General features: G+C 38.7%; 1 protein-coding gene across 1 annotated transcript; it reads right to left on the bottom strand.

Annotated features, from left to right (window-relative positions):
* jak2b (Janus kinase 2b) lies at positions 1-25,893 on the bottom strand. Its single transcript, XM_006790029.3, has 24 exons — positions 25,389-25,893; positions 22,401-22,637; positions 21,782-21,905; positions 21,557-21,674; positions 18,755-18,900; positions 15,592-15,883; positions 14,949-15,068; positions 14,629-14,786; positions 12,386-12,497; positions 11,846-12,032; positions 9,135-9,259; positions 8,795-8,926; positions 7,988-8,075; positions 6,900-7,027; positions 6,543-6,681; positions 6,194-6,345; positions 5,908-6,058; positions 5,245-5,381; positions 4,931-5,120; positions 4,554-4,678; positions 4,278-4,450; positions 4,043-4,160; positions 1,600-1,713; positions 1-822 (listed from the first exon to the last, which is right to left on the bottom strand). The coding sequence occupies exons 2-24, from the start codon at positions 22,630-22,632 to the stop codon at positions 715-717; spliced, it is 3,369 nt and encodes a 1,122-aa protein (XP_006790092.2). The 5' UTR covers positions 22,633-22,637; positions 25,389-25,893; the 3' UTR covers positions 1-714.
* Between the last annotated feature and the right edge of the window lie 2,069 nt (positions 25,894-27,962).

The following is a 27,962-nucleotide window of genomic DNA, read 5'->3' as shown; positions in this document are numbered from 1 at the left end:
TAACATATACACAGTTGAATTATACCGTTTAATTTTCACACAACCTCTTACATTGCAAACAAAACAATTCATAAAATAATTTTTGCACATACTTCATTTACAATAACATGGCAGTTCAAATATAGTATTTAGTTTAATTTTACAAAATTATAAAATTTTACTGGACATATATACACAAATATACTGTAGGTATATACAAACATAGATAGAAAAACAGCTTTTGTCTATTTCTCTGGTTGGACAAGGACAAGAAATGGCAAGAGCTAGCCCCGCTAGCTGTTTGTATAGACACAACAGGCACTCACTCTCACACAAACACACGCTTGCACACAAAGAACTTGTTCGCCACAAGCATCTGTAGCTTTAGGCCTGGCAACAGTCTACTCACAGTCTAACACCTCAAAACTTTTCTGGTACAAATTTGACCAAACAGATTCAGAATTCAGGAACATCACCTTCCACTTTCAAACTGTCCAAGCTCCTCCTCCATTTCCACTGTGCTGTGGGCCAACATGGGGCACCTTGCTTAAAAGGCACTAGTTTATAAGCAGGCTCTCGTTCCGAACCTCAACTCTTCCATTTGCAAGCTGCTCTGCCACATGCTGGGATCCATCAGGGGAAGGACCTCACTTTGGGCTTTGTCCCTTTGCCACAAGTAGGGCAATAACATTAAGAGCATCTCGGGTTAAGAGGAGCAGGGCACTTTGGGTGAATTTAAAACGCTTTACTGTCCCTGAACAGGTCGATGCGCAGGGCCAGCTCCTTGAAAGAAGGGCGCAAACCAGGGTCTTTGTCCCAGCACTCCTCCATGATTTCATGTATCTGAGAGAGAGTAGGACACGAATAATTAACAAATAAACAAACAAACCAAAAAAAACTACTGGTAGTGATTTGATTCCTGATATGGAAACGGAGTCATAACAATCCTCAGAAGGATTTCTGTTGATTTTCCTGATGACTAACAACAAAACTCTTGAATGTCTAAACTATTCTCAATGGGCAACTTGTTGAAGCTCAAACTGAACTTAGAATGGGGAAAAAGATGATTTAAGGGACTGTGAATGTGGCACAGCTGTTGATGCCAGACAGGCTGGGATTGTCACACACCTGCAGAAACCACTGGTAGTCATCAGTGCTTCCCTCAGCCTCCTAGTAGGCACATCTATGGGATCAATTTCAAACTCCTATGCTGCTTTGTACTCAAGTTATAACATTCAAAGCCACAACCACAGTGTACCCATTTTGTAATAGTAGCTCAGAGCATGATAAGACCACGTTACAGAGTTCTAACAATGTCAAACTCATTCCCCTAACATGACTGTGAGTTTACTGTAAGAATTAGGAAGAATTAGGCCAATCATGAAGGCAAAAGGGCATACAACCCAGTACTAGGCAGGGAGCACCTAATAGAGTGGCAGAGAAAAGCATGACTTCAATTCAAAGATACAATTGCTTGATGTGTAACTAAGCAACTACTTGGGAATAAAGCCGTCCAATCAGTTTGTCTATGTTGTGGTCAAAATTTGTTAGGGCTGATAACTTGACAAGAAAAACAAACAACCCCAAAACAAAAGAACAAACAGCAGAGCACGATGGTACCTCTGTAGGACATCCCAGGGGTTGAGGCAGCCTGCTGCCTGATTTGAGGAGCTCAATGAGGTGATAGACAATCAGCTGTCCTTGCTTGTCATTCCCCATCATGGCCATGAAAACCTGAGCAGGAGGAGAGGAAAAAATGTTTCAAATAGCTTGACTTTCACCATATGACTTAAGCTAAATAAAACTTAAGCTCTTGAGAAAGCGCAAGAATATCCTTACAGATAAAGCAAACTGAAATCTAATCTAAGACAAGGCATGTGCACACCTCGACTCAGCGATGCTTCAGGTAAGGGAGGGAGAAACAAAAAGAATGCTGCTGCAAGGCTTTAAACTAAGACACGAAAAAGAGAGCACATTACACCAGTTCATTACACTGGCTCCCAGTACATTTTAGAATTCATTTTAAAATCTTGGTGCTGACTTTTAAAGCTTTGAATTGTGATGCCCCTGCCTACATTTCTGATCTTTTAGAACCCCACACTCCCTCTCGCAGCCTGAGATCATCTAATCAAAGGCTGTTGGTAGTCCCACAAACTCGTTTTAAGACCAGAGGTGGTAGATCTTTTAGAGCGGTGGCCCCCAGGTTGTGGAATGCTCTCCCTCCATTATTACGTTGCCTTGATTGTATTTATTCTTTTAAAAAGCAGCTTAAGACTCATTTATTTAGATTGGCTTTTAATTAGATTTGTGCTGTATGTTTGATTATTGATGTATTTTATGCATTTCTGTTTTTATATTACTGTGAAGCACTTTGTGGTTTTTATCCTGTGTGTGGCGTGGGTGTGGTCTTTGGCCAGCTGCAGAGGAGGGGTGACGCAGTGAGCTCCCGGGGCGGCGCAGGGGCGGGGTGAACAGGTGTGCTGGGATCTGACAGTGATTGTGTCTCTTTATATGTTGGCAGTGACAGTCGGAGGGGGAGCGGACGTGACAGCAGAGAGAGAGCGGGAGTGTCTGTGTCCCAGTCAAGAAACCACAGTATTAAATAAAGGTTCTGCTGTCAACATATTCGCCCCAGCGTATGTTTCTTGGGTCCAACACTACACTGTGAAAGGTGCTATATAAATAAATTGATTTGATTTGAAAAAGAGCCTCTTTTTTTCCTGGAGCAGTCAGATAACCTTTCAGTTGTTGTGAGGGTTCAAATGTTATGATTTATTTGTTTTTTTACAGAGTATGAATCACTGCATGATGTTAAAGGCATGCATTCTCCAAAAGACACATGCTGACAGGTCTGTGAAGACGTATTTGTACAGTTGGGGGGGGTTGGGGGGGTGGGGGGGTTCCTTCAAATTTATTTAGCATTTTTGTGTTTGAAGGGATTTCCTGGCTCACAATGAGCCTTTGGCGATGACTAAATGCTATTGTAAACATGCTCTGTCTTAATAGATTAAAGGAATTAACTGAGTTCACTTTATTTCACTCAAGCTGGATATCAAAATAACCAAGTTTAGACAGTAATATACTCACTCACTAGTCGCTATCATAAACAAGCTAACTAGTTAACTCAATAACTGATGAATTAAAACTAACAGCATGTGTTCCAGTTTGTTTTATTTTGTTTGGGTTTTTTTGCTGTATAGGTGGAGAGAAAAAGACCTCTTGATGGGGTTAATTTTTGCATTTTTTAAACAAAATGTCTTCCAATCTGTTTCAGATTGTTGACAGGGCTACTATCAGCATACTCTTTCCCCCTTGGACACCTACTAGTAGTACCTCTTATATAGCTTACTAGGGCTTCACTTGGAATATATTGGCATAAAAGAAAACAAACCTCCATGAATGATTATAAATGACTTTTAAACTAAAACTTTATTTAAACACAGATATAAACCTGAAACTCTGGCCTATGCATTTATGAAGGGGATTAAACATGACTGCTCTATTTTTCCAGGCGTATGAAAACTCCTTGAAAACTAATGTTTAGTTTGGTCAGGTGTAAAATTAAAAAAAATAAAATACATATTTGATATGTGTGCGTTCTGAACACCATCTTATGTATTGTGTTGTACTTGTTACTTCAAAACAGCAGACTAGCTCATTTCTGTTAGGTCTGAAAGAAAATCTGAATTCACAAAGATTTTGAGGCGATTTCCACACACTCCTTTTTCAACATGAGAACCTGTTTTAACCGATGTTCCTACAAGCTATGAAGTTAATCTGAAGGGTGTGACTCAAGGATTATCCAGGTGTGAGTCAGGTCACAACACTACTCCACTATTAACTAGAATACAAAAACCACTATGGTGCAATGCCCAAAAGACAAGAGGCAATACTGCCTGCTAAAAATGGAATGTTGATCTGTTTGTTAGATGTCAAGGTGCAATGAGTGCATTTTGGTAATACACACAGAGATGTGCTCTTAAAACTCTAAAGTTACTTTCTTTTTTCTTTCTATACACACATAAAAACTTGAAATGCACTGTATGTATGATGTATTACTTACTGCAGGAGGACTGCAGTTCTTGTCACTGTGGGTGAATAGCTCATAAAGTACAACTCCAAAGCTCCAGACATCCGACGCCACAGAGAACTTGCTTTCAGTCAAAGACTCGGGGGCATACCTGTGAAGCAGCACACCAGGTCACTCCATTTCTCTGAAGTTAATTTATAAGGCTACACTAAACTAAAAATAGAGAAGAGGATCACAGGTAAATTCTAAAAAACAAACATATTCTGACCAGAATATGGGGCTCTCTCCAGGATCTTTCACCATGTAGTAGTCTTTGTCCTGAGGCAGAACTTTGGTGAGGCCGAAATCCCCGATTTTTACTCTGAGTTCGCTCTCCACTAGGATATTTCGTGTTGCCAAGTCTCTATGGATATACCGCTTACTTGATAGGTACTCCATACCCTATGCAAAGATGTAACAAAAACAAACAATTATATTTTAATAACTAGTTTAAGTGGTCAGAAAAACGCACAAACAAGGGACAAACTGGCCATGTCTGCAGTACCTTGCAGATCTGAGAAGTGTAATGGATGAGCTTCTGATGCTCGATTCGCTCTCGGTTTTTTATGAGGTAATCTCGCAGACTTCCAAAGGGAAGATATTCCATGATGAGACGGAGGTTTCGTCGACCTGAAGGAAGGAAAATTTCCAAAATATGAAATGCTCATCTGTAACCGAATTGTAGGAGGACATAATGAAGCCACACTGGGGGGAAGGATACTAAGAAATATGTATGTAGAATTATTTTTTCCATTCCCACATAAGATAAAAAAAGTAGAAAATGTTTGTACTATGCATTTAGTTAATGAAAATGTAAAACTACCTGCTTACTTTGTTTCTGTAAGAGAAAAACAAAGCTACAGAGACGTTGATCAAAAGTACCTGCACTGTAGCAAACGCCCTTGTACTTGACAATGTTCTCATGCTGAAGAGATTTTAGGATCTCGATCTCCCGCTCAAAGTCTCGCATGTGCTCTGCGGTGCTGTGCTGAAGTTTCTTCACGGCCACGACCTCTCCGGTGTTGTCCTGCAGTGGGTCATATCGACACATCTCCACACTGCCAAAGTTTCCCTTGAACCGAAGAACAAATAATTGAGCCGTCGTTGTTTATTCATAGTTTGATTTTTAATTGTACTGTATCCTTTTTGAATGCACATTTTGTTCAAAAATACCTCAACCTCCACATTTATCATACCTTGCCCAGTTGCTGTAAGAATATGAGGTGTCTCTCTTCAAACTGAGCTGGATCCTGATTGTCAAACCCACTAGATGCCCACGCAGACCCCACTGTCCTATTTGGCAGGATGTCACTGTCCACGATCAACTCATAGTCTGGGAAGAAAGAAAGGAGAAACCTCTTGTGTCTGTATGGAAATGACGTTGGACTTGTCTGGCCTCCCCAGGCATGAATCATAGTTGAGGGATAACGGACACTTGGTTGCTTACACGAATGGATTTAAGCTGTTTGCGAAAATACCTAACCTACTGTGACGTCACCTTTGGTTTGTGAAATCTCTTTTTTTGTCATCAGGATCATGTAAAAACCAGCTGTGAAGTGGAGGGGTGAGTCTGACAGTGAAACTGCAGCAGACCGACCCCAGGGTAAATACTACGGATGACCAAGATTTAAAAAGAGACTTAATTTTTCATTCAACATGACCCACTTCTATGAAACCGGAAGTTTGTTTTATTTTTTGCATCCACAGCTATATCCATCTGGTGGCCTTCAGCTAGAATCCAGATTTAAGGCACTTCCACATTATTTATTTTTTTTAATGTTGTGACCCAGAAGATACTACATTCATGTTTCTGGTTATGTTTTTACAACTTCAGTTTAGTTTTTGAGGCGTCTACCAACCTGGTGTGAAGAGGCTGTGGAGGTCACGGATAACGGCACGAAACGTAGGCCTGAATGTGGGCTCATAGTCCATGCAGCTAGAAATCAGATTAGCCAGTTCAGTCCACTTTGGTGCAGGAAGTTGGTGGTGATCCATGTAAAACAGGGTTTTCTGGGACAAAAAATTGGGGATTAATGCCGGTGTGCAGATGCAGTGACTTAAAGCAACTCTTCAATTAGCATGCATTTATATGGAAACAATATATATATATGAATATATGTTTTATATGTTGCCACTCAGCTTTACCTTGGAGTTGTCTAGTGTTGCTAAAGGTTTATCGCCACCACTGCAGATTTCCCACAGTGTAGTGCCAAAACTCCACTTGTCAGCAGCCAGACACAGTTTGGCAGGGTCCTCAATACATTCAGGGGGCACCCAAGGGATCCTCTCAATGAGAACTGATTACAGACAAAAACAATTGACCTTCCACTTTTAGCTCTTCACTTACCAAATGCTTGCAGAACAAGACAGCAAATAACTCATTTTAGCTCTGTTTTTGTAACAAAAAAGTAATAAAGCTCACTGCAGTTACATTAATATATTAATTAGCTCTCTACTGCCCCGTGCTGACCTTCGGCACAACGGACAAACTCACTTTCTTTGGGCAGGACAGTGATGCTGATACCAGGATCACTTAGTTTGATGAAAGGTGGGTTCCCAGCCCTCCGATCCTCTTCTCTGATCAGGAGAACATTTTTTGCACACACATTCCCATGAACAAGATGTTTTTCTTCCTACAGGAACAGAAAAGAGAAGATATCACACTTTCTTATTAACAAAACACTTCCTATGTTCTTACATTTATTTTTATAATGTACTTTAGTTTTAAAGTTTCACTTCTTTTTAAAAAAATGTTTTCAGTACTAAACAGCTGTAAGCAACAAAGAAATCTATAATTATCAATATTTTAGCAATGACATGACCTAAAATGAAGCGGCACATATTTTCATACCAGGAAGTTCATGGCCCAGGCCAGCTGCTTCGCCACTTCAAGCTTCCACAGAAGGTTAATCGAGTTCTTGTTTTTCTTCAAGTAGGTGTCCAGTGAGCCGAATTTCACATACTCCTGAACCATGATGTCTGGAAAGAAGTTTAAAAAAAAAAAAAATACAATGACTTAAAGTTGTGGAAATTATGGTTTGTACAGTATAGCGATTTATAGATTTATTACAAAAACCAAATTCAGGAACTGAATGTTTCTAACAGAATCTCAGATGGGCTACAGCTCGGTTTTACATTACAATCAGTTTAGATACATGTTTTTAATATATACCCACTGAGTATATATAAAGAGTGGCTGTCACTTATCAGTCAGTGTGTCCTCGTCTTAAAGCCTCAATCTTTTTTCTAGTCGTCATCTTAACATAACAAGTAAACAGATCTGGTTTAAAAACTCAGCGACATTGCAGTCATACGGCAGCGGCTTGTTAACATTTTCTAAACAACCATCATTTAGAAAATGACCATCATGCTGTACTCAGAAACAGCTGGCGATTGACACCATAAAGCCACTGGTCAAGTGTTTATTGACGTCATAGCTTATGAAAGCCATGAGGGTAGCTTTCCTTTAGGCCAACCAGGTCCAAATGTACTCCCCACCTCCACAACCACTTTCACTTAAAACCTCCACAGTGGACTTCTGGCTGTTAAATAAACATGTTGACTCTTGAAGATTTACACAACAAACAAAACCTTAGTTTACATTGAAATATTTACTGATTTTTTTAGCTCAGCAATTACTGGGTTTTGGCGTTAAAAAGTTCTGTATTAGTATTACTAGTACTACTAATCAGTACTTGGTTGTAAGTACTAATTAGTATTGACGTTAAAGTCGAGCGACAAGATCATGTGTAAGATGTGGGAATTTTGGCGACTCACCCCGTTGCATATGGATTTCTGGGACTACCTTTCTCAAGGATGTATGAACAGCCAAGTTCAGCCGGTTAAGATTGTGGTAAAGCATGGTGCATAGTTGGCACATTAGGCTTAATGACATGGCTCAAATTGTTTGCCAAATAAATAGGTACTGAGACAACTTACTCTCTTCTCCACAGACACAAACGCCGTAGTTTAGAATAAGGTGTACGTGAGACAACTGGCTCATCATGCTGGCGGCTTCAAAGAACGACTGCAGGACAAGAGAAAAAAGAAAATATATATTTGTTTGCTGACGGAAAAAATACCACCAAACAAAACTATATTACGTCAGTGTTTTAGCTATATTTGTCTGACAAAACCTAAGATCAGCTCCAATATTACCTCCTATTCTAAGGCTGTGCAATGAATAATCAAATTAAATTTAGGGCTTCCAATGATTATGAAACCTGATGATGTATACTTGATGATTGAGATAAAATTCATTTTTGCGGATCCTGTTATGCAATGGTGATCTTGTTTTATCTTGTTTTTTTGTCTTTCCTTTACAATGATGCACTTCTGCCCCTTTCTAAAAAACAAACCCAAAACCAGAAAACAAACAAACAAAAAAAAAACAACCCAAGTGACTCAAGGCAACAAAATAAAAAAATTAAAAATAGAGCCAAATGATGCTTTTATAAGGCAGGAAAAGCTTATGAAAAGAAGTCACATGGCTCCCGCTTGAAATTTCCACTGTTAAAGAATTCATTCAAATATGCCAGTAAAGGGACTCAAGAGCGGTGGTGTAAAGTTCCAGTGTTTTGGCTGATGATCTAAAGCACACCACAAAATGAATTCAACTAACTACCAGTACTAGTCAAAGCCTTTGTTATGCCCCCCGACGTAAATATAATAGAAAATCTGGGCAATCACACAAATTAAAAAAAAATCAACGCCTCTGTAAGCAAAACATGCACAAAAGCCACAGACCTCAGAGAAGTTCCTGTGGGCCTGGTCCAGCACTTTCATGACTACTTCCGTTTGGTGCTCTCCATAGTCTCTCAGCTCCTTTCGAACCCCTTTAAAGATCTTCGTAAAAGTCCCTTGACCGAGACTCTCCATCTAAGAGAAAGATCATCATTGTATAAAAACTCATAACACCAGCACATTTAACTTATCGGTGAAAATATGGAGGGTATCCTATAAAGGTATAGCAATTCAATACTATAACATAATAATGCTGAACATTAGAAACATTCATGTAAAGAATGACTGGATAAATGAGGGCATACAGACATATTAAAGCTCTGAACATGTAAACTAAGCTTACAAATTCCAGATCTTCTTTCCTGATCTTGTGAAACACCATTTGACTGATGTTGTGTCGATGTAGTGATGGGGACAGTGGCACTTCTGAACCTTTGTTGCTCCTGCACACGAGGAGGCACGACTTTTCTGTTATTGAAAAGAAAAGAAAACAATCTTACTTTCAAGTTTTACTCGTTTGCACAGCCTCTACCTTAACCTCTTAAGCCCCAAGGGGGTTTCTGAGCTTCCTGCTCGAAAATATAATGCCCAAATTTAATTGATTATTTCTCTGCAATTACAAACTCTGTCCTTACAATCTTGGTATCAAAATAAAGCTAACACTTGGGAAATTTCATCAGAGGTGTAAATACTGAAGCAGATATTACTGTGTCAAAGTTACTGAGACTGGAACACAGAAAAAGTAAGTAGACTTTATCCTTGCCTAATTATTTTTTTTAATAATTATTTTTAGCATATAACCCTTTGAAAAATATGCCTCAGATCACATTTGGTTCCAGAAATTCAGTAATCAACATATAGACATCACCTGTGCAAAGACTCATGTTTCTAAAGTGAAACAGTGAAAAATTACAGCCCTGTCAATACATGAATATCCAGACGTTGTACAAAAATGTCCAATTTTGGCACACAATTGGACACCATGCCAGTTGATTTTTTTTAGGTATTAAAGAGCAGAAATTAATAAATTTTATTAACAGGCCTAAAATCCTTTTTTTAAAAGATATTTTTGAAGAATTAACCACACATTTACATGGTAATGGCCCTTTTCTGCAGCGCGCATAGAGCGTTTGATTGGCCTCTGGCCCTTTAAACTCCGAGGGGCTGTAACTTTGGTTTCTTTTGGTCAATTTGCATGATTGACACGTCTTTTTAATCGTTTGAGCCAATAGATTCATAGTAACGATGCCACGTTCACGTCACTTCAACCAATCAGACGTTGTGATGCCAAAACCCACGTGGGCCCAAATTTACTGCATGTGGCGTCTGTCCAGTCACGTGTCTGTAGGTGGGTCTAAAATGGAGGTTGTTGACGGAAAACTGCTCTGATGCGGCTAGGTAGGCATGGTAACTACTGTTAGTCACGTGGCTACCGGCTACCGGCGAAAATACCGGAGGAAATCGGGACGGTAAGCCAATTTCTGTCTTAGCGCATTTGCGCCGCTGTGTGTTATTGTGGTCTTCTTTTGCGGCTCATTCAGTGAATTTTGGTCTGATCGTGGTGAAACTTGGTGTGTGGAGTCAGTGATAGCCCTGGAAGCTAACCAGCCCATCTTTAGCCTGTTACACGAAGTCTGAAGAATTTCTGGTTTGGTTTTGTTTGTTTAGCGGACTTCTGCGCATTTACATAACTGCTCGTTTAATCACGGCTTGTTTTCGGTGTGTTTGGTGGTTGTAGAAATGGTTTATATGACATTTTAGCTGAGATTCAGAGGTTTCTGTGGATACCACACATGTCTGGACCTATATTTCTCAACCCACGCTATAACCGATTAAACGTGATCTCCTCCTTTTTGCCCTCGGTACCGGGGGCGTGGGGCTTAAGTGGTTAACCAAATCTCACAGTTTCTCCATTAATATTATCTAATAATAATATCTTAATCAGCCTTAAGAAATATAGATTCCCTTCCCTTATTCAAGTCACAACTCAAAACCTACTTGTTTAAACTGGTTTACTCGCTTTAATACAGATTTTACTTGCTGTCAAATCGTGTTTGTTTGTTTTTTTAATATTTTGTTTGTGGTTGTATTTTGCTTTTTTTTTTGTATTTTAATTTATTAGAATCTATTTTAATCTACTGTTTTATTGACGTCTTTTTCTCTTTGTAAGGTGACCTTGGGTTTTAGAAAGGCACCCTCAAATAAAATGTATTTGAGGGTGCATCATATTATTAAGAAACTTTTTACTAAGTATCCTGCAATAAAATGTAACAATCCAACAGAGAGAAGCACGGGAACTGATGACAAAGACTCGAGAAGTTCCAGGTTATGTGTTTCTTCATCAGTTTCTGGGAAAAAGACTTGTGGTAGAATTATGAAAGCAGACAAAGACCGAGGCACGTTTGAGTCATCCTGCCTGGTAGTTTGTGTTTCGTGCATTTTTCTTCTGTAGTATTAGTGATTGACTAATCTATAAGATTAGCCAATCATAAGATTGCTAGAAAATCTAATTTAGTACGAATACACAATATAGTGTACGCTACTGACGTGTAACACAGACGAGCCAAAGATTGTTTTCTTTACATACTTTTTTTATGTATACATTTTAAGTATACATACTTAAAATTAGTATAACACTTGAATGTTTCTTTTGAATCCTTTGTCTTAACTAACTTGTAACAAGCCAATATAATGTCTTGATTCATGCTCAACCGGCCAGCTAAATAAATCCCAGAACGTTGATTCTGCTCATCTGAAAGTTGCATCTTAAGTGGGAGAAACACTCCACCAAGTCACAAAATAGAATCTACTAATGACAAACTATACAGTTTCACACACACTACCAAGGCTAGTTGTGTACTGAATTGAAAAAAACAAAACAAATGTCATCAATGACCACAGGCACCAGCCTGACCATCCCTGCCCGATACATTTGTTAAATTTATTTAAATACAAATTTACAGACTGCACAAAATCCTTCTGATGCAATATCTACCATCTGTGCTCTGCTAACATGCACCTGAATTGGACAAATCCAGATTCTGTTAGTTTTACCTTTGGATTTAGGAGGGCAGCACTTGCTGAACTGGAAAATGATGCTGTCTGAGCGCACTGTTTCCTTCTGGTAGCAGCTGAGCAGTTCTTGCAGACTGCTGAAGTTTCTTTTGGTTCCACTGAGGTTGAACTCTCCACTTGCAGACCTGGTGATCTGGCAGTGCTTGTGTTCTATAGCATCATACACCTGGCAAACGCAAAGAGGACACCAAATTAACTATTTTAATGATGAATTTAATGTAAACTGAGAATCCTTTAATCATGAAAGACATCACAACAATACAATACAATACCAGAAAGAATTAGTAGGTATTAATAAACACATACTGGTGCATTTCAACAACAAATGTGATAACATGACAAAAGTTAATCTAAAAGATAAATATAGAATGTATGAAAGTTACTTACCTAGAAACTAAAAATCTAGCCAGCCAACTTGCCAGACCAAACCCACTCATGGACTCTTATGTCACATTTGGGCAATACACACAAACAAAAACAAAAAAATGAAATGAAAGACCACAACTGAGTGTCACCTACCTCAACGGGGAAAGTCAAAAAGTATTTGTTGAAATCTTTCGGGCTACATCTCAAAATGTACAGTCCCCGTTTGTTTCCAGACTTCTGAAGCCAGTTAACTGCAAACTCCATTCTACAAGAAAAACAATAAAATAAAATTGATGGAGGAAAATGCAGTATTACCAGTTAGAAAGCCTTTATTGACATCATATTTGGGATACTCAGCGGCAACACTGGAACAAACTTCCTTTAACTTGAACACAATACAAGGGGGATATATATAAACACCAACTGCCAAAGGAATCTGTCTACATTTTGGCCACATTACTAAACATTAAATAGGAACACAATAGTATAAACATTTTAAATACCCATATTTATTTATGAGTCTAAAACACCAAAGTGTTTGTTTTAGTTTAGTTTAACCTAAAACAAACACACTTCGAATAAAAGCATAATGCAGGCTCAAATTGCAGAAATAATCATATTTAAACATCTAGGCATTATCTCACACTCTCTTTTACACGCGCAAATATACAGCTATTACCATTTGCTCTTAAACTGACAATTTAGCATCAGCCAAAAACCTGCGGTGTCAGAAAATTTAAAAAAAGATGACAAAAATATCAATATTCATGAAATTATCCATCCATCTGTTATAGTCAAACACACATTCACACACACACTTGTTTGCCTCTGTCTTTCTCACTAACAGCATAATGTAAATCTAGACTGGGAAACAGCTTTGCTAATGTGCAAGTGTTTAACTTACACATGCTCAGTGTTGCATATGCTCTGAGTTTAATGACCGACTCTGAAACATTGTAGTCTGGTGAAAGTGGTAATGTTTAAAGATTATACATGTAAAGAATTAACTGAAAACACACTTGTTGAGCTGAGAGGAGCAGTTTTGGTAGAAACAAAGAATAATATATAGGTTTGTCTTTTTGTTTTAGAGTCTGGCTGTTCTGTCAGTCTGATTTAAAAAATAAACTGACAAGGACAGTTCCCCATAAGATGATATTAAGTGGTTTTACTTCTTTGATCACCCATATCTACAAAATACAGTACTGTGCAAAAATCTTGCAGCCACCCCTTATTTCTGAATATTGTGTTTCTAAGGAGCCAGACTTTCTTGTAGATTTTGAAAGTGGTCTCCAAGATTCTGAAAGTGTTTCAAAGATTTCTTTGAACATTGGCTGGTTTTTCACTCATTGACAGTGTTGTCTTTGTATCTAACAATTTCAGAGGAATGTTTTTTTGTTTGTTAGGCCACTTAACACTGACCTATGAATCACTCAAACATAAAGGCCAGTAACACAAGGGGTAAACCACTATTCTGCTCACACAGAGGACAACTCAGAAAATAACCACTTTTTAATTGAATCATTAGGCACTTTCTTTTGAGCAGCCTGTGGTGTGAAGTGTATCATTAAAACTTTTGAAGAACTTCAAAACTTTGCTTTCAAGAATTTTGAGGTCTTACAGCTAGAGATGGACTGATCCGATATTACGTATCGGTCAGATACTGATGTAAATTACTGGATCGAATATCGGAGAGAAAAAAAAAATGTAATCCGATCCATTAAATATCAAAAAAGCACCTCACAAAACTTGCGACATGACGTAACTCGGCTCATAACCGTAGCACGTCGGAGCAGTGTGCTCAAATGATAGAGCGGCTGTGTGTATTTGTAGCCTTGAGATGGAAGCCACTGACATCAAGACAAGAAAGCTTGTTACTATTCATGGAAGGTTTCATGCATGGAGGGAAAGTGGCCGAGGACCAGTGAGTGTCAGAACCACAATCAAGCATGAAAAAGCAACTAGAAGATGGCTACAACTGCTCACATGCTTAGTGAATACCTCAGGCAGCAGAAACCCAAGCAAGAACAGAAAACATCATGGAAGGCGAGAACCCTACACAGCATGTATCACCGCCAGATGGAAGTGGAAGCTGATATCTACTAATGGATGGACAAAGCTGACTGAAAGACTACATAAAAGGCACTAGATCTCTGTCCAGAAGAGCGCGATCCTAGGAACAACAAAGACACTGCACAGGACCTTCAAGCTCCAAGGCTTCTAGTACAGGACCCAAGCTTGAAGGATAAAGACCGCCCACAAGGCGAGTGGGAAATTTTATTCACCTATATAAATGAATAAAACGTCAAATACATCATGGGTTACATCATTCAAGCTGGATTTTTTTTAAGGTGGAAGTTCTTACACATGTCGATGTTACAATATAATATTTTACATACGTGATTGGACCGTAGCAATGAGAAGATATGGCCTCAACCAGCCTAGGGGGAGACACTTCTTTACAAAGGTAATGATGTGCATCTGTGGTCAGTCGATAGTAGCCATCAACGAGGGACACAAAAGAGAGGGCTTCAAGCAGGCTGGGGAATTCCAGTTCCTAAAATATCAAGAAAAATGTAACAGCCACATCCGTTGATTTGTGTCACACAAACCAACAAAGAAATGTGAATTTATCTGTATATTAAAAGGCATCAGTAGACACTTAGGTGATGGCTGTGGTGAGAGTCTACAAATAAATAGATTTATAAGATGAAATTACCAAATTCTTGCCATCTTGCTTGTTAATGGTAACCACCCGACTCTCTGCAGTGCCGTCTTTGTTGGCCTGTTTGATGCTGATGTTGGTGACATCAGGGAAATCACACAAGGTCTGTAGCTCCTGGCAAAACAGTGTAACATAGGAACTTAAAAGAAACAATTACTACAATAACAATTCAATAATGCATTAAGGCCCTTTTACAAAGAAAGCAGCATGTGCTGCACTGACTGATACCTAGGTGGAGAGAAAGGTCCAAAAATTGCTGCAGTCTGAATGTATACCCACTCTACACGGAATAGATGCACATGGTTCCTGTGATTTCAAAACATGCCTTTCTTATACAAAAGAAAGCTTTCGCACTATACCTACCACAATACTCCTCTCCTCCCGAGGTCCTTATGCACGTAGTTGTGTCATAAAGCTTGTTGAACTCAAGTTTTGGTTTATTGTGTGGTCAAAATTAGCACAGCTATAGGCTTCGTTTCTATCAGTCGCGCAAAAGGTGGTGGTGGTGGGGGGGTTGATAGTTTAATGGATCTAAACACTTGTTTGTTATGACAAGGACTATCAGAAGGTGTTCCAGTGAAACGTCAGTTTCTTTATCTTCCAAAATACACACTAACACAGTACTCATTGTACCAACCTGTTCCGAGTCCTTACTCAACTCCCGACACCACTGTATGCCAGTATCTGCTGCCACCAGGATGATGCGCTGGACGCCTGATGGCTCCTTGACCTGGAAGGTCTCTGTATAGAAGGACTTCTCCAGAGACTCCATGCTGATGAGGTACTTAAGCTTAAGGTCACGAACTGTAGTCCGACACTGGCTGAACTGCTGGATGAAGCGCTTGAAGCGGAAGCGGATGCGTTTCCGTGTCAAGAAGTTGCAGTCCTGGATCTGAGCTCGCATGTCCTTTGACAAGAAGGACTTGTAGCTAAAAGAGATTCAGTAAATTCTTATGTCAGCGTGATATGCCAAGTATCATGAATCCTTTAAATGTCTCACAAAAAAAAGCTCTGCACTTCCACATATTTTGTACAAAATTATAAAATAAAAGATAGCAACACAAATTTAGTTCAGTTCAGTTCAGTTCAGTTCATTTTTATTTCAAACATTTCAAACATGAGCCTTCACAATCATTACAATATATTATTCCATTATTTGTTTGAAAAGGAGTAGGTAGAAGTATTTACTTATTTGTCCCTACCCCCTCAAGTTTTACCTCTCATTCATAAATTTTCTTAAATTAAAACAAACAACATATGAAACTTAAAGAGTTGTTCTTTGATGTTTCAAGTTCAAATACACTAAATGGACAAAGGTTTTGGCCAACACCACATAATATTATGACCACCTGCCTAATATTGTGCTGGCCCCCCTTTTCCTGGCAAAATAGCCCTGACTCTTTGAGGTATGGACTTGCGCACATGCTCATTTTTGAAGCTTCTGGCAGCGGAAAGGAGTCAGCATGGACACCCTGACTGGTCTGAAGCTACTGAGTGGTAACTTTTGTTGCAGGGCTTGCAAAATTTCAAAATCCCTGGTAGCCCTTCGGGCAGGGACTCTTCAGTTTTTGGTAGCCCAAAATATATTTAAGTAAGCCCGAATAAAAAAAAGAGAGCAATTTTTTGATTGATGTTTTGTTTCCTGTTTTGTTTCCTTTATGATATTATACATTAAAGTATAATATTGTAAAGAAAACAAAACAATCAAAAAATTGTTGAAACACAAATTACAACATTGTATAAAAATTACAATCATCAACTCAAATACAAGTTCATAGAAATTTCTGTTCAATTAGAACCAAGTAAGAACTGTGTAGGACATGAATCAGTCTGTGTCAGATCCTGAATTTGAAATTTCCACTGAAGTCACGAGTAAGAGGCAAGTGGAACCAAGATCTAGGACATTTGCTTTTTGAAGTTTGCAAAGACTGCTAAATTGTGCCAGTGGTAGTTCACTCTTTGCAACATAGTACGCTGTTCTAAACAGATTTTTCAGGTTTATTTTTAGTATGTTATTTGCAATTGGTGTTTGTTCTGGGAAAGATATTGCAGACTGAGCAATAATGCATTTCTTGCATTTCTCATGGGTTCTAATGGGGGCCTTTCTTAAAATGACTGGTCCCAGTAACAAAGGCGCTTGTCGACTCAGAAATCGAGGGAAAACCAACAACACACCCGGCAGAACATTATGTTATTTACACGGGTGCACATAAGTGGTGCGCATTCGCTGTCAAAATAAAAGACGCGCACCAGATAAGAAGTTGCAACGCGCGTTTGCGTCCATATAATGGGCACTGTTTTTGTCCGCTAGAGTGGGATTTTCACAGCGCATTCTGCACCACATCTCTGTGCGTTCATCATTTGTTTGAAGCCAGCTCACCTCCTGCAAACACTTTTCCGAGAATACGTGCTTCTTTTGCAGTTCGGACTCCTTCTGACATTTCTTTGGAGGTGGAGGAACACCAAAGTAATTGCTTAAAGGAGCTTCTTCGACATCTTTAAGAGTTCTAAACAAATGTCTGTATGTACGCAAACACGCGTTGCAACTTCTTATCTTGTGCGCGTTTTTTATATTGACAGCGAATGCGCACCTGCGGACCACTTATGTGCAGCCCTGGTTATTTAGCTTGTCATATTGCAGCCACAGAAATTCTTTTGTCCATGAAACCATAAAGCTGCACTTTCTTTTTGCCTTATAGTCTGATTTGTCATAACTTTTCCGTTTTGTGGTAAGCTTTTCTTTGGCTGTCACTTCTTCACCCTGACCTGTCTTATTGGCTCAGCAGAACTAAAATATATACCCTGCTGCTTTTACACACGCACTCACATAACACTCAGCGATTCTCTGCGCGATCAACCTCTCACATGTTTAAGCTTGCTGCGGGAGATTTCACTTGTCATGTTTGCATAGTAAGCTAACGACTGATAAGACGATGTCAGAGGAATTGGTGCGCAAATTATCATCACTCACCAATCAATACTGTTGCTCTCTATACACAGTTTGCGTGATTGCAAAGTGAAAGCAAAAAACAAGCGCAAATTCAAATGCGATTTCAATATGTCACATATTGACAGTGGCTCACCGATGCCAATGACATAATTACCCAGCTACATTTCCGAAAGAATGCAAAAGCATTGACATATATTTTTCCTTCCTACGATAGCCCGACGGGCAGGGCAGAGATAGAGTTTGGTAGCCCGACTGGAAAAATCGCTAGCCCCGGGACGTCGGGCTAGCGATTTTGCGAGCCTTGTGTTGGATTGGACTCGCTCCCCACGCTCATTAATGAGTCTTGGCCTGTCGCTGGTTCATCACTGTTTCTTCCTTGGACCATTTTTTTTTTGATAAGATACTGACCACTGCAGACTGGGAACACCCCACAGTAGCTGCAGTTGTGGAGATACTCTGACCCAGTCGTATAACTATCACAATTTAGCCCTTGTCAAGCTTTCTCAATCAGAAATCACAACAACTCAGTCACAATGTGGCAGACAACATAAAGCTATAGAGTGAGGTCAGTGAGTGCTGAGGTGCTGTAAAAGTCACAGATGCTCTGCTGACTTCATAAATGCAGAGTTCCAAACCTCAGCAAAAACTCTGCACCAGGAGGTTTATGGTATGGACTTTCATAGCTGAGTAGCTCCTGTATGTTTAAGTCTATAGGTGCCTCAGTAATTATGTTCACCTGGTGCAAATTTGCCAAATTTCTTTCACAGCTGTTTTTGTTAAGGCAAGTCAGCATTATTAGTCAATTAGTAGCAGTGAAACAGATAAAACCCATAAAAGCAACTCTAAGTACCTTATAGAGTGATATATATCAAGAGGCGACAGCTGCTTTTCTTTGGCTGATCTTGTCATGTCAAGTACAGCCAAACCAAGGCACTCTTCTTGTGTCTCATGGGAGTTGGAAAACTTCACCAAGCCATTCAGATAGTCATTCCTCCACTGCGATGAGAGAAAAATACCAATCATTGTTAGTTGTATCTGATCGAGCTAACGTTCAGGTGAGTGTACTGCTGTCTGTCCATATTTTCAAGTCTACCGTAACTTTACTTAAGTCATTTCTGTATACCAAGTGTAGGGCTGTTCGACATAAAAACGTCTATTGTTTCATTTTACGCTATCGTTTGTTTCGTGGTGTCGCAAAATAAACTGTTTACAGCAATATTTTTTCATCGTTTTGATGGTCCCTGTAGTGGCTATATTAATTTCTTAAAGTTCTCTCTCTCTCTTATATTTAATATAACCACACTATGAACAGACAAGCGCCTGTTTTCTTAACGACGGTAAAACCATCGCGTGTCTGCTCGTTTATTTTCTACATAAACCTTTCACAATAAAGCTCAAGATCCTGTTGAGACTTTTCAAAATAAACTGAATCACGTGAAAGAGTATGCAGATTATTTACAGATGAAAAGCAAAAAAGAGCCATCAGGTGCTAAAAAATAAAGCTTAGACTCAAATGTTAGAACAGGCTTTTCCCCGCAGCACGCCGTGTAATAAATACTCACAAAGAAAACGGCGGCCGTTACAACTTATGTCTAAAAATGTATCGTTTCATGCATGTTAAAACACTTGACTCCAGGTACACGACACCCAGCTGGAAACAATTCATGCAAGTCGAGCTGCCCGAGATTCACAGAATTTACAGAAAATGTTACATTTTTGTGATTTATATCGTTATCGGACGCTAGATGTCTTATATCGGGATATGAGATTTTGGTCATATCGCACAGCCTTAAGCAAGTGTGACAGTTTTTAATTAAACCAACAATCTCAGGATATGCTCCTATCAAAGCACACAAAAGACTGATATTTAAAATGGGTATGGACCATACAATCACAACCAGGCTTACAAACAATTGCCTCATTTTTTGTAAGCTCAGTTATGGTGTTAATCCAAAGCAGGCAGTGCTATCAGTGTTCAGTAATGTGCAACAATAAATTTAAAATTAATTCAAATTTATATTTTTATTGATCACAGCCTCATGTCAAGGTTCTTCCTCCCATTCTCTTTGCCTTGTTTTTTTTCCTATGTACAAATATTTCTCTGTCACCTTCTGACCCTAACAGTTTAGAGAAAAGTTAGGTACAACATAGGTTGCTTGCAGTGACTGGATCAAACACTGATTATGCAGGGTGGCTCTTTACCACATCTGACCAATGAATGAGCTTCCCGTGAGGCCCTCTGGCGTCATATTTGCAGCTCTTGTTTTGACTGTAATAAGAAGCCAGTGTGAACACTAAACAAGAGAAAAACTACAAGATAACGTTCAACCCTTTTTTAAAAACATATGGCATTGGGCACCAATTACAAGCTATTGTTATTGTGTCTTCAATAAAACTGGAAAAATGTTTTTGTTATTACACCCAACACTGAAAAAAGGGTTTATTAAAATGACAGCAAATTCTAAAATTCAACAATGCCCCCTCATTTTGGTTTTGCCCTTTTACAAATTATCAACTTTCATGTCAGAAACACAGAATGTAAGCTGACTAGACCACAAAGAGTTTAACATATCCTATAAATGAACGCAAGCATATAGAATAGCTTTAATGGCTGCAAACACACTAACATATTTAAATGACCTCTTGGGTGGTGCTTCATCTCTCCCTCTTAGGGTTTTGCCGGGCCACCACGACAGACTTCTGCCACCATAATTCCACATAATCCTAAATTCATGCAGAGTTTAACTTCAGCCAAATTGTAGGCTTAAACTGTAAACATTCACCTACCCTGGAAATATTTCTATTACATTGTGGTCACTATACATTAAAATATATTTTTTAATTGTTTTAACTGGCTGTACAATTTTGAGGACTCTTCTGATAAAGTTTACTGCACTTGTCACTTTCTTTCCTAAATAGATATTTTTCATTGGTGTAATGTTAAAAAAAAAAGAACTGTATATAACACAATTTCATTCTAAACAAGCAAAACAAATGCAAGTATCCAATGCAGAGTAATATTTAAATATTTGTCCAATTAAACATCAGCCAACACCACAGCAGTTAACACAATAAACCTGTGAATTTCCAGCAAAAACATACAGTAGCAGGTACTGGTTTTGTTATTGATCCTTACTGGTACCCTAACTGTACCTTTCAATAGGAGGATTTTTCTTTGTATTACTGACTTAATTAATAGGCCTTAGATGCCAGTTACATTTCTGGACAGTGACAGAAGAGAAATATCTGTGAAATGCAAGTAAGGAACTTGCTTTCACGTCTGGTTTCATAGATGCAGAGATGTAAATTGCTGTATACAAATGCTAACACTACAGTCACATCTCTCTCTTTCATGTGAGGGAGATAACGAGATACACTGAAGTTGGCAGATCAGAGAGAATAGAATAAAATATACCAGTATCTTAGTTTCTTATTCATATCTTTATATGTATCCCTGAGTAATGAGGAAAAAAAAAAAATTAAACATGTGACCTAACTCATAGTTCTGCACTTCAAGGATAAAAGCTGCTATTTTTTAACACTTTCTCTACATTTCTGGTATTAAATGCTGCTCTTGAATATTTTTGTTAAATTAACTTGCATAAAAACAATCAACTTCTAACCTATTTGGGGTTTAGGTGAGAGCATTTACCTGAAAGAAGAGGTACGACATTACAAAGTCATCAATGACGGGGCTTTCTGACCCTTTTGTGACTCCGTATCGATAAGCCCTGGATGCCCCACCACTATACCAACCAGGGAAGTAGTACCTGTGGAAACAGGTTAGAAAGAAAATGTAGAGAGTCATTAAGACGTTTTCATTTTAAATCTCAAAAAGACACAAGAAAAATTGCAGAGGCAAAATAAGGTATGCTACCGTATTCTGAAAAACACATCTTCAGATGCAGTCTCATCAAGCTGGAAGATGTGGTTGGGTGAAAACCACAAGTGATCCTGCTCTCGGAAAAGACCAAAAAGGCTGCAATAAAGTGGTGATATACCTACAGTGACGAAAGAATGAGAGGGCACATTATGTTCTGTAAACTTGGATTATATTCAATTAGGTAACTAACAACAAATGAATGCTTTATTTAGAGGGAGCTCTGAGGACTATGCCTCAGGATACATAGAGTAGAAAGTGAAAAAGGTCAATAAGATTGTCTAAAATGTCATTTGTGTTTGTTTTATCATCAGATGCACAATGCGCAGGTGAGTGTAGTCCCACTCTGCAAAGCCATACTGTTGATGAATTTTACCTCTTAAAAAGAAAAAGAACACAGTACAAAGCTAAGCAACTTTATTTTTTCTTATCATTAAAGACAGTAAAGGCAAAGTTTAAACACAGCATGGAGATGAGCAAACAAACTACCAATTTTTCTGTTATTAGGTTTTACTGTGGCCTCTTGATAACCTTATCTTGGGATCTATGCTCCAAGTTACAGAAAAAAACATGAATGGGGGTTTTTTATGGAGACTTGCACAGCGTGAGTACTCACTGCATGCCTTTGCCGCATCTATGCACAGCTCTTCAGCTACATAGTCCCCAGGTGGGTAGCTTAGAAAGCTGCCGTCGGCCACTCCCTGGTTGGTGTGATATAAATGAAGCCTTAGAACAACAGCAGCTGGTCTTGTGTCTGCAGATTCCCGATGGGCAGTCCCATTTTGGTGCGCCACTGGACATGTGTCTGTCACAGTGTCCATGGCTGGCAGGGAGGCCATCAACAGCATACAACCTTCAGTAATAATAAAAATAATAATAGTAGTAAAGTTGATTAGTATAGAACCCATCAAAACCAGCATTACAAAATGTTTCCCAGAAACATAAAAAAGATATATGTATAAAAGATGCATATAAAAACCATTTAACCATAAATTAAAACTGACCAAGCAAACACAAGTGTACGTACAAGAATGATTAGGATAGTGTGATTCCATTGTAATAAATAACTTAAAATTGACATAAAAATCTAGACATTAAAAGAATAAAATGAAAAAAAAAAAGTCTGTTAACATTTGACAGAAAATAAGGTTAGAGAGGATAGTTGGATCAGTGGATTTTACTGGGAGAAAGAGCTGTCTGTCATCAGCATGGTAGCAAAACTAAATGCTATTTGACTAATGTGACCTACAGGTAGCACAACAAAAAAACAAACCCAGTACAGACCTCTGAGGGACTTCATATTTAAGAAAGGAGAACTACCAATGAAACCAATGTTGTTGTTGTTTTTAAATTGGTCAGATATGACGTAAACCAACAACTGAGCTTTCCCAGACATATCAACCCAGTGGCGCAGGAAAATTTTATAGTCTACTGTAACAAATGATGCACACAAGTAGCACAAAAGGAGAACACTGACCAGTATCAGCAGTTTTTAAAATATTACTTGATAATCTAATAAAGACAGTATTGCGACATCTGTGACGTTGACTAAAACCTGAAAAATTTCAAAGATATTCTGAAATAATGTTTCACGGTGTAAACAGTCTTCAACAATTTTGCTATAAAAAGGTAACCTTGAGATTTGACTACAACAATTAAAGACCGAAGGATTGAGTCAAGATTTTTTTTTTTTTAAATAAGTGGTTGCACACAGGTCAGGAAAAAAAAAGACTACTGTTAATTACTGAAAGCAACCAAATTACAGTGAAGGTGAATTATATCAACAGAGCTTGAGAAGTGCTTCAATTGTGAGAACTTAAAGCTTATTCACAGTGACTGGCATAAACTATGATAAAATGTTATGGTTGATGTAGGGGACATCATTATAAGAATCAGGAGATACTATTTTTGGATTTTATGTCATTAATTTTAATCACTAAACAACATTTTTCACTAAACATGGTAATCTTACTAAAACTTAAAGGCTTAAAAAGACAGTCACACAAAGGAGGTCAAAGTAGGGAATCGGGAGGAATACCAATGGTGGCTGGAAGCACTGATGAAAATTTTTGTCCTGTTTTCTCATTAAACCTCGTGTCAGCATACTGACACGACCTCTTTTGGCTCTTCGCTTGGAAAAAAGATATCAGACAGAATCAGAATCAGTTTAATGTGACATGTCAGCATACAGAATGATACAGAGTTCTTCTTTTTCGTCTCCTTTTTTTAAAGCACTCTGTGATAAATTCAATATTCTGATTAGGGTACATGGAATGAACTTTTACATAAACTGTTATCAAACGTGTTGCATAAAGCTGAAGTACAGAGGAACCATTGTCAGGGCAGAACGATTATAAAAGCTGTATATCTAATTCAACAAATGGCTGCCTTTACACGTAAAGTCATCTTTTGGTCAATTACTTACACTTAAATAGTAAAGACTATAGATATTAAAGCTCTAAAATGAGTACAATTTGCACTTTGCCACAACAAAGCAGCATAAGGAAATCGTCTTTCAAACAGCTGCTAATCCGCAAACCCCTACTGCTCTTGCCCTAATCAAATTGAGAGCTGAATTATGAGTGTTATGGTACTTCTTACAAAATTAAAACCTACTATAAATAGCTTCTGATTGTGGTTTAATTAGGATATATAAATATGCCATTAACACAGTCCTGTCCTTATTTTATTGGACAACGAAAACACTAAACATCTTCAATTTAAAATAAAATTTGTTACTAAACGTCTAACAGCAAAGAAATGACAGAAATTAGCTCTGCTCAAGTGACTAGTGCTATAACAAAATAAGTGGAACTATGCTGGAGTATAAACAACTCCCTTTCCTTTGTCGTCACTTTTTGACATCACTGAATGGATTTATTTCAGAAAACATCAAGAAGAAAAAGCAATACATGCTTGTTAAAGTTTCATTTACAGAAACCGCAACAGCTAACCGAAAACAAAAGCTCAAATTAAAAGGAACTAGAAAAAGTGAAAGCGCAGCATTTTTCTGCATAAATTTATTTTTTCCCCACTCACATGTTTAATTTAAAACTACACTGGTTTGTAAGCAAAAGAAAAATACTTTGAATGCAGTTTGATACTTCCCAGAGAGAAAGAGGAAACCCATGACATTAGCTTTAATAAATTCTGATGTGCAAATACACTGAGCAAAAGGGGGGTTTGGCTACATATACCATCTCCTATAATTTAAGACAAGGTTCTGCAATAATTGTTTCCTCAAGACTCCTAAATGTCTCTAACTTTTATTAGGATTACATGATACTACAGAATTTCTGGACGTGTAGTACATTAACCCAAATGTGACAGGTAGCAAAGTCACAAATCGATAGTGCGACTGGGCATATCCAGTGATATTTTATAAACTTGGCTTCAGAACAAAGTCACCAAGGCCATGATCTTGCGTGCTACCGTTAGCTATAGCTTCATTAGTTTAATTAAGCTGGCGCTAACAGCCAAGACACGCACCCATATTAGCTTAGATATCATGTAAATAAAGTATATAAATGCATTTAGCAACTCCAGTATTTAAAGTGAACCGTAGAACCATGTCAATGAACAATTTACGAGTGTAAACACTTACTTTGGTTGAGGGGCCAGACGTGCAGCTAGGTAGCTTTCTCCTAGTTACCTAGGCCAGCAGTGCAGCCAGGATGGGAAAGCTACTGCCAGACACTTCTGCTTCAGTTTTTGTAAGACCGGTTCTTGATAGCTGTCCGAATAAATATTAATTCATTTATGGCCTAAAGCCACTTGGAAATATTGTGTTTTCCATGTCCCACTCGGCTGGCTAACTCGCCACATAAGCTAGGCTACCACTGGTCAGCCCAGCGCTACTCATATCACTCCGGAGGAACTTCAGTCGTTATCTTCACAATCTTCTAACTTCAGCCAGTGCTAACTCAAACAACGTCGCGCGTGCGTACGACTTGCCCGACAGCACGAAATTCATTTAAAGACCGTCATCTCTTTGTACGAGAACATTTGACGAGGGCTACATTATTGACATTAACCAGTGAACGACTGACAAGGTTGCTAGCCACTTTCCCAGCCGTAGCTACAGCGAAACCAAAGCTCAGGGCGAGTCAACAAGCCAGCCTTTCCCATCATACCAATGGTGCATTTAGGGACTGTCGGAAACGAATTACCACTTGTATGTGGTTATTCATAATTCAAAATGTCACACGTAACAACATACACGAGAACCATCAGCGTAACATTCGAAACTTATTAAGCAGTGGCTTGAAAATTAAAATGTACAACTCTTTGCTATGCTTAACATTAACTTATTTACCATACTTACTAAACATCTGCACGACATGAAAGGAGGAGATGAGTATGTAACAGGAGTACTGGGAAGATTGGTGTACAGCAAAGAGAGAGAGGTGGCAATGGAAAAGGCTTGTAGTCAGTTGTTACTGAGGCTGGACACTAAGGAAGTAGAAAATGACTTGTATTTATATGTTAGGTAAAGCTCGAGTTGGAAAGGATGTGCAGCTCTGGGGTAATTGTTTCCTCGAGACTCCCAAATTCCCCAGATTTTCATAAGTATTACATAATACTGCAGCAATTTCTGAACGCTACTAGTGTGGCATATTCAACACTCACCCAAATGTGCACAACAGGAAAGGAGAAGATGAGGAATGTAGACACAAGTAATGGGAGGATTGGTGTACAGCAAAAAGAGAGGTGGCCAAAGAAAAGGCTGGTAGTAAATTGTATATGAGGCTGGAGACTAAAGAATGAGACAATGACTTGCATCAAGATCAAGCTGGAAAGGATTTTCAGTAGTTCAAGATGATTGAAGGAAAGAGATGGAAATATAGTCACAAGTGATGAGAGTGTGCTGGGAAGATGGAAGGAGTAATTAGAGGAGCTAATGAATAAAGAAAATGTAAGAGGGAGGAGGATGAATGGAGAAATGATTGTTAATCCGGGAATGCAGAGGATTAGGAATAAGAAAGTAACGGCATCTATGAACAGGACAGGCAGTCGACAATTCAGTAGAAAAGAGTAGAAAGACAGCTGGTGCTGATGATGACATACCTGTGGAAGTATCCAGACCTCTATGAGAGGGCAGCAGACTTTTTAACCATATTGTATAACACAATCTTGAAGAGTGAGAGGAATTCTGAGTATGGTATTGATTTTCAAGAACAAGGGTGATCTCCAGCACTGCAGTGACTACAGAGGAATGAATTTGATGAGCCACACTATGAAACTATAGGACAGAGTATTTGAAGGTAGACTGAGAAGACAGATGACAATCAGCAAGCAGCAGGATTATTCTGAGTAAGAGCACTACAGATGCAAACTCTGCTTAGAAAGTGTTGATGCTGGAGTAATATAGAAAAGATCAGAAAGAGTTTGACTTTGTCTTTGTAGATTTAAATATCTCTAAATAATAGAGTGTCAAGAGAAGAATTGTGGTACTGCCCGAGAAAGTCAGGAGTTCCAGAAAATTATGTTAGGGTGGTGAAGAACATTCTCGATGTCTTGAGAACAGTGAGACACAGACGAAGTAGATGAGGTAGACTAGTCGACATCTTTGATGAGTTCAGTGACTGGAATTTGGGACCTTAGTGGCTGGTTCTTGAAAGGGCAGTCATTAGTGTAGAGGAAAAAGAGCATGTGCTCTAACTGTCCAAACTGCAAAGGTGACTTTCTTCATCTTCACCTGCTCTTTCCTGTTGGACAGGAAGCTGTTGCCTCACTGGCAGATGAGAGGGGATGCACTGAACTGGGAGAGTTTGAATCATTTGGTGGATAATTTTCATCATCATTTTGAATGCCAAGCTGAAATCTATAAACAGGATCCTTGCACAAGTCCTTAAAGGTGTTCTAGGATGTATTATCTTCCCATAATGATTGCATCATCACACCAACACAGACCTATTTGCCCAGTAAGTAAATAACAGGGTAACCAGCAGTTATCCTGTAATGGTCTTCAATAATCTCAACATCAGATGTTCAAAGGTCTTCATGACCACATACATCAGAGCAACACGCCTGTAGCCATTCAGTCCTGTGATGGGGACTTATTAAGGGGACTGGAATGATGGTGAAATATTTAAAGCAGGATGGTAGCTGGCACAGCTCGAGGGATGTATTGAAGATCTAAGTGAAGATAGGAGCCAGCTGGTCAGCACACCCTTTA

This window comes from Neolamprologus brichardi, chromosome 12 (assembly GCF_056152115.1).
Source record: "Neolamprologus brichardi isolate AB-2024 chromosome 12, ASM5615211v1, whole genome shotgun sequence".
NCBI lineage: Eukaryota > Metazoa > Chordata > Actinopteri > Cichliformes > Cichlidae > Neolamprologus > Neolamprologus brichardi.
This window is presented reverse-complemented; position numbering and strand designations above follow the sequence as displayed.

What these genes read in the sequence shown, in the direction of transcription:
- jak2b (XM_006790029.3), bottom strand. Translation starts at nt 22,632, where the DNA reads ATGCTGTTGATGGCCTCCCTGCCAGCCATGGACACTGTGACAGACACA. An exon ending in TCTTACAGCAACTGGGCAAG is followed by an intron (nt 5,121 to 5,244) that starts GTATGATAAATG and finishes CTTCGGTTCAAG; the next exon opens with GGAAACTTTGGCAGTGTGGA. An exon ending in CCCTGGGATGTCCTACAGAG is followed by an intron (nt 823 to 1,599) that starts GTACCATCGTGC and finishes ACTCTCTCTCAG; the next exon opens with ATACATGAAATCATGGAGGA.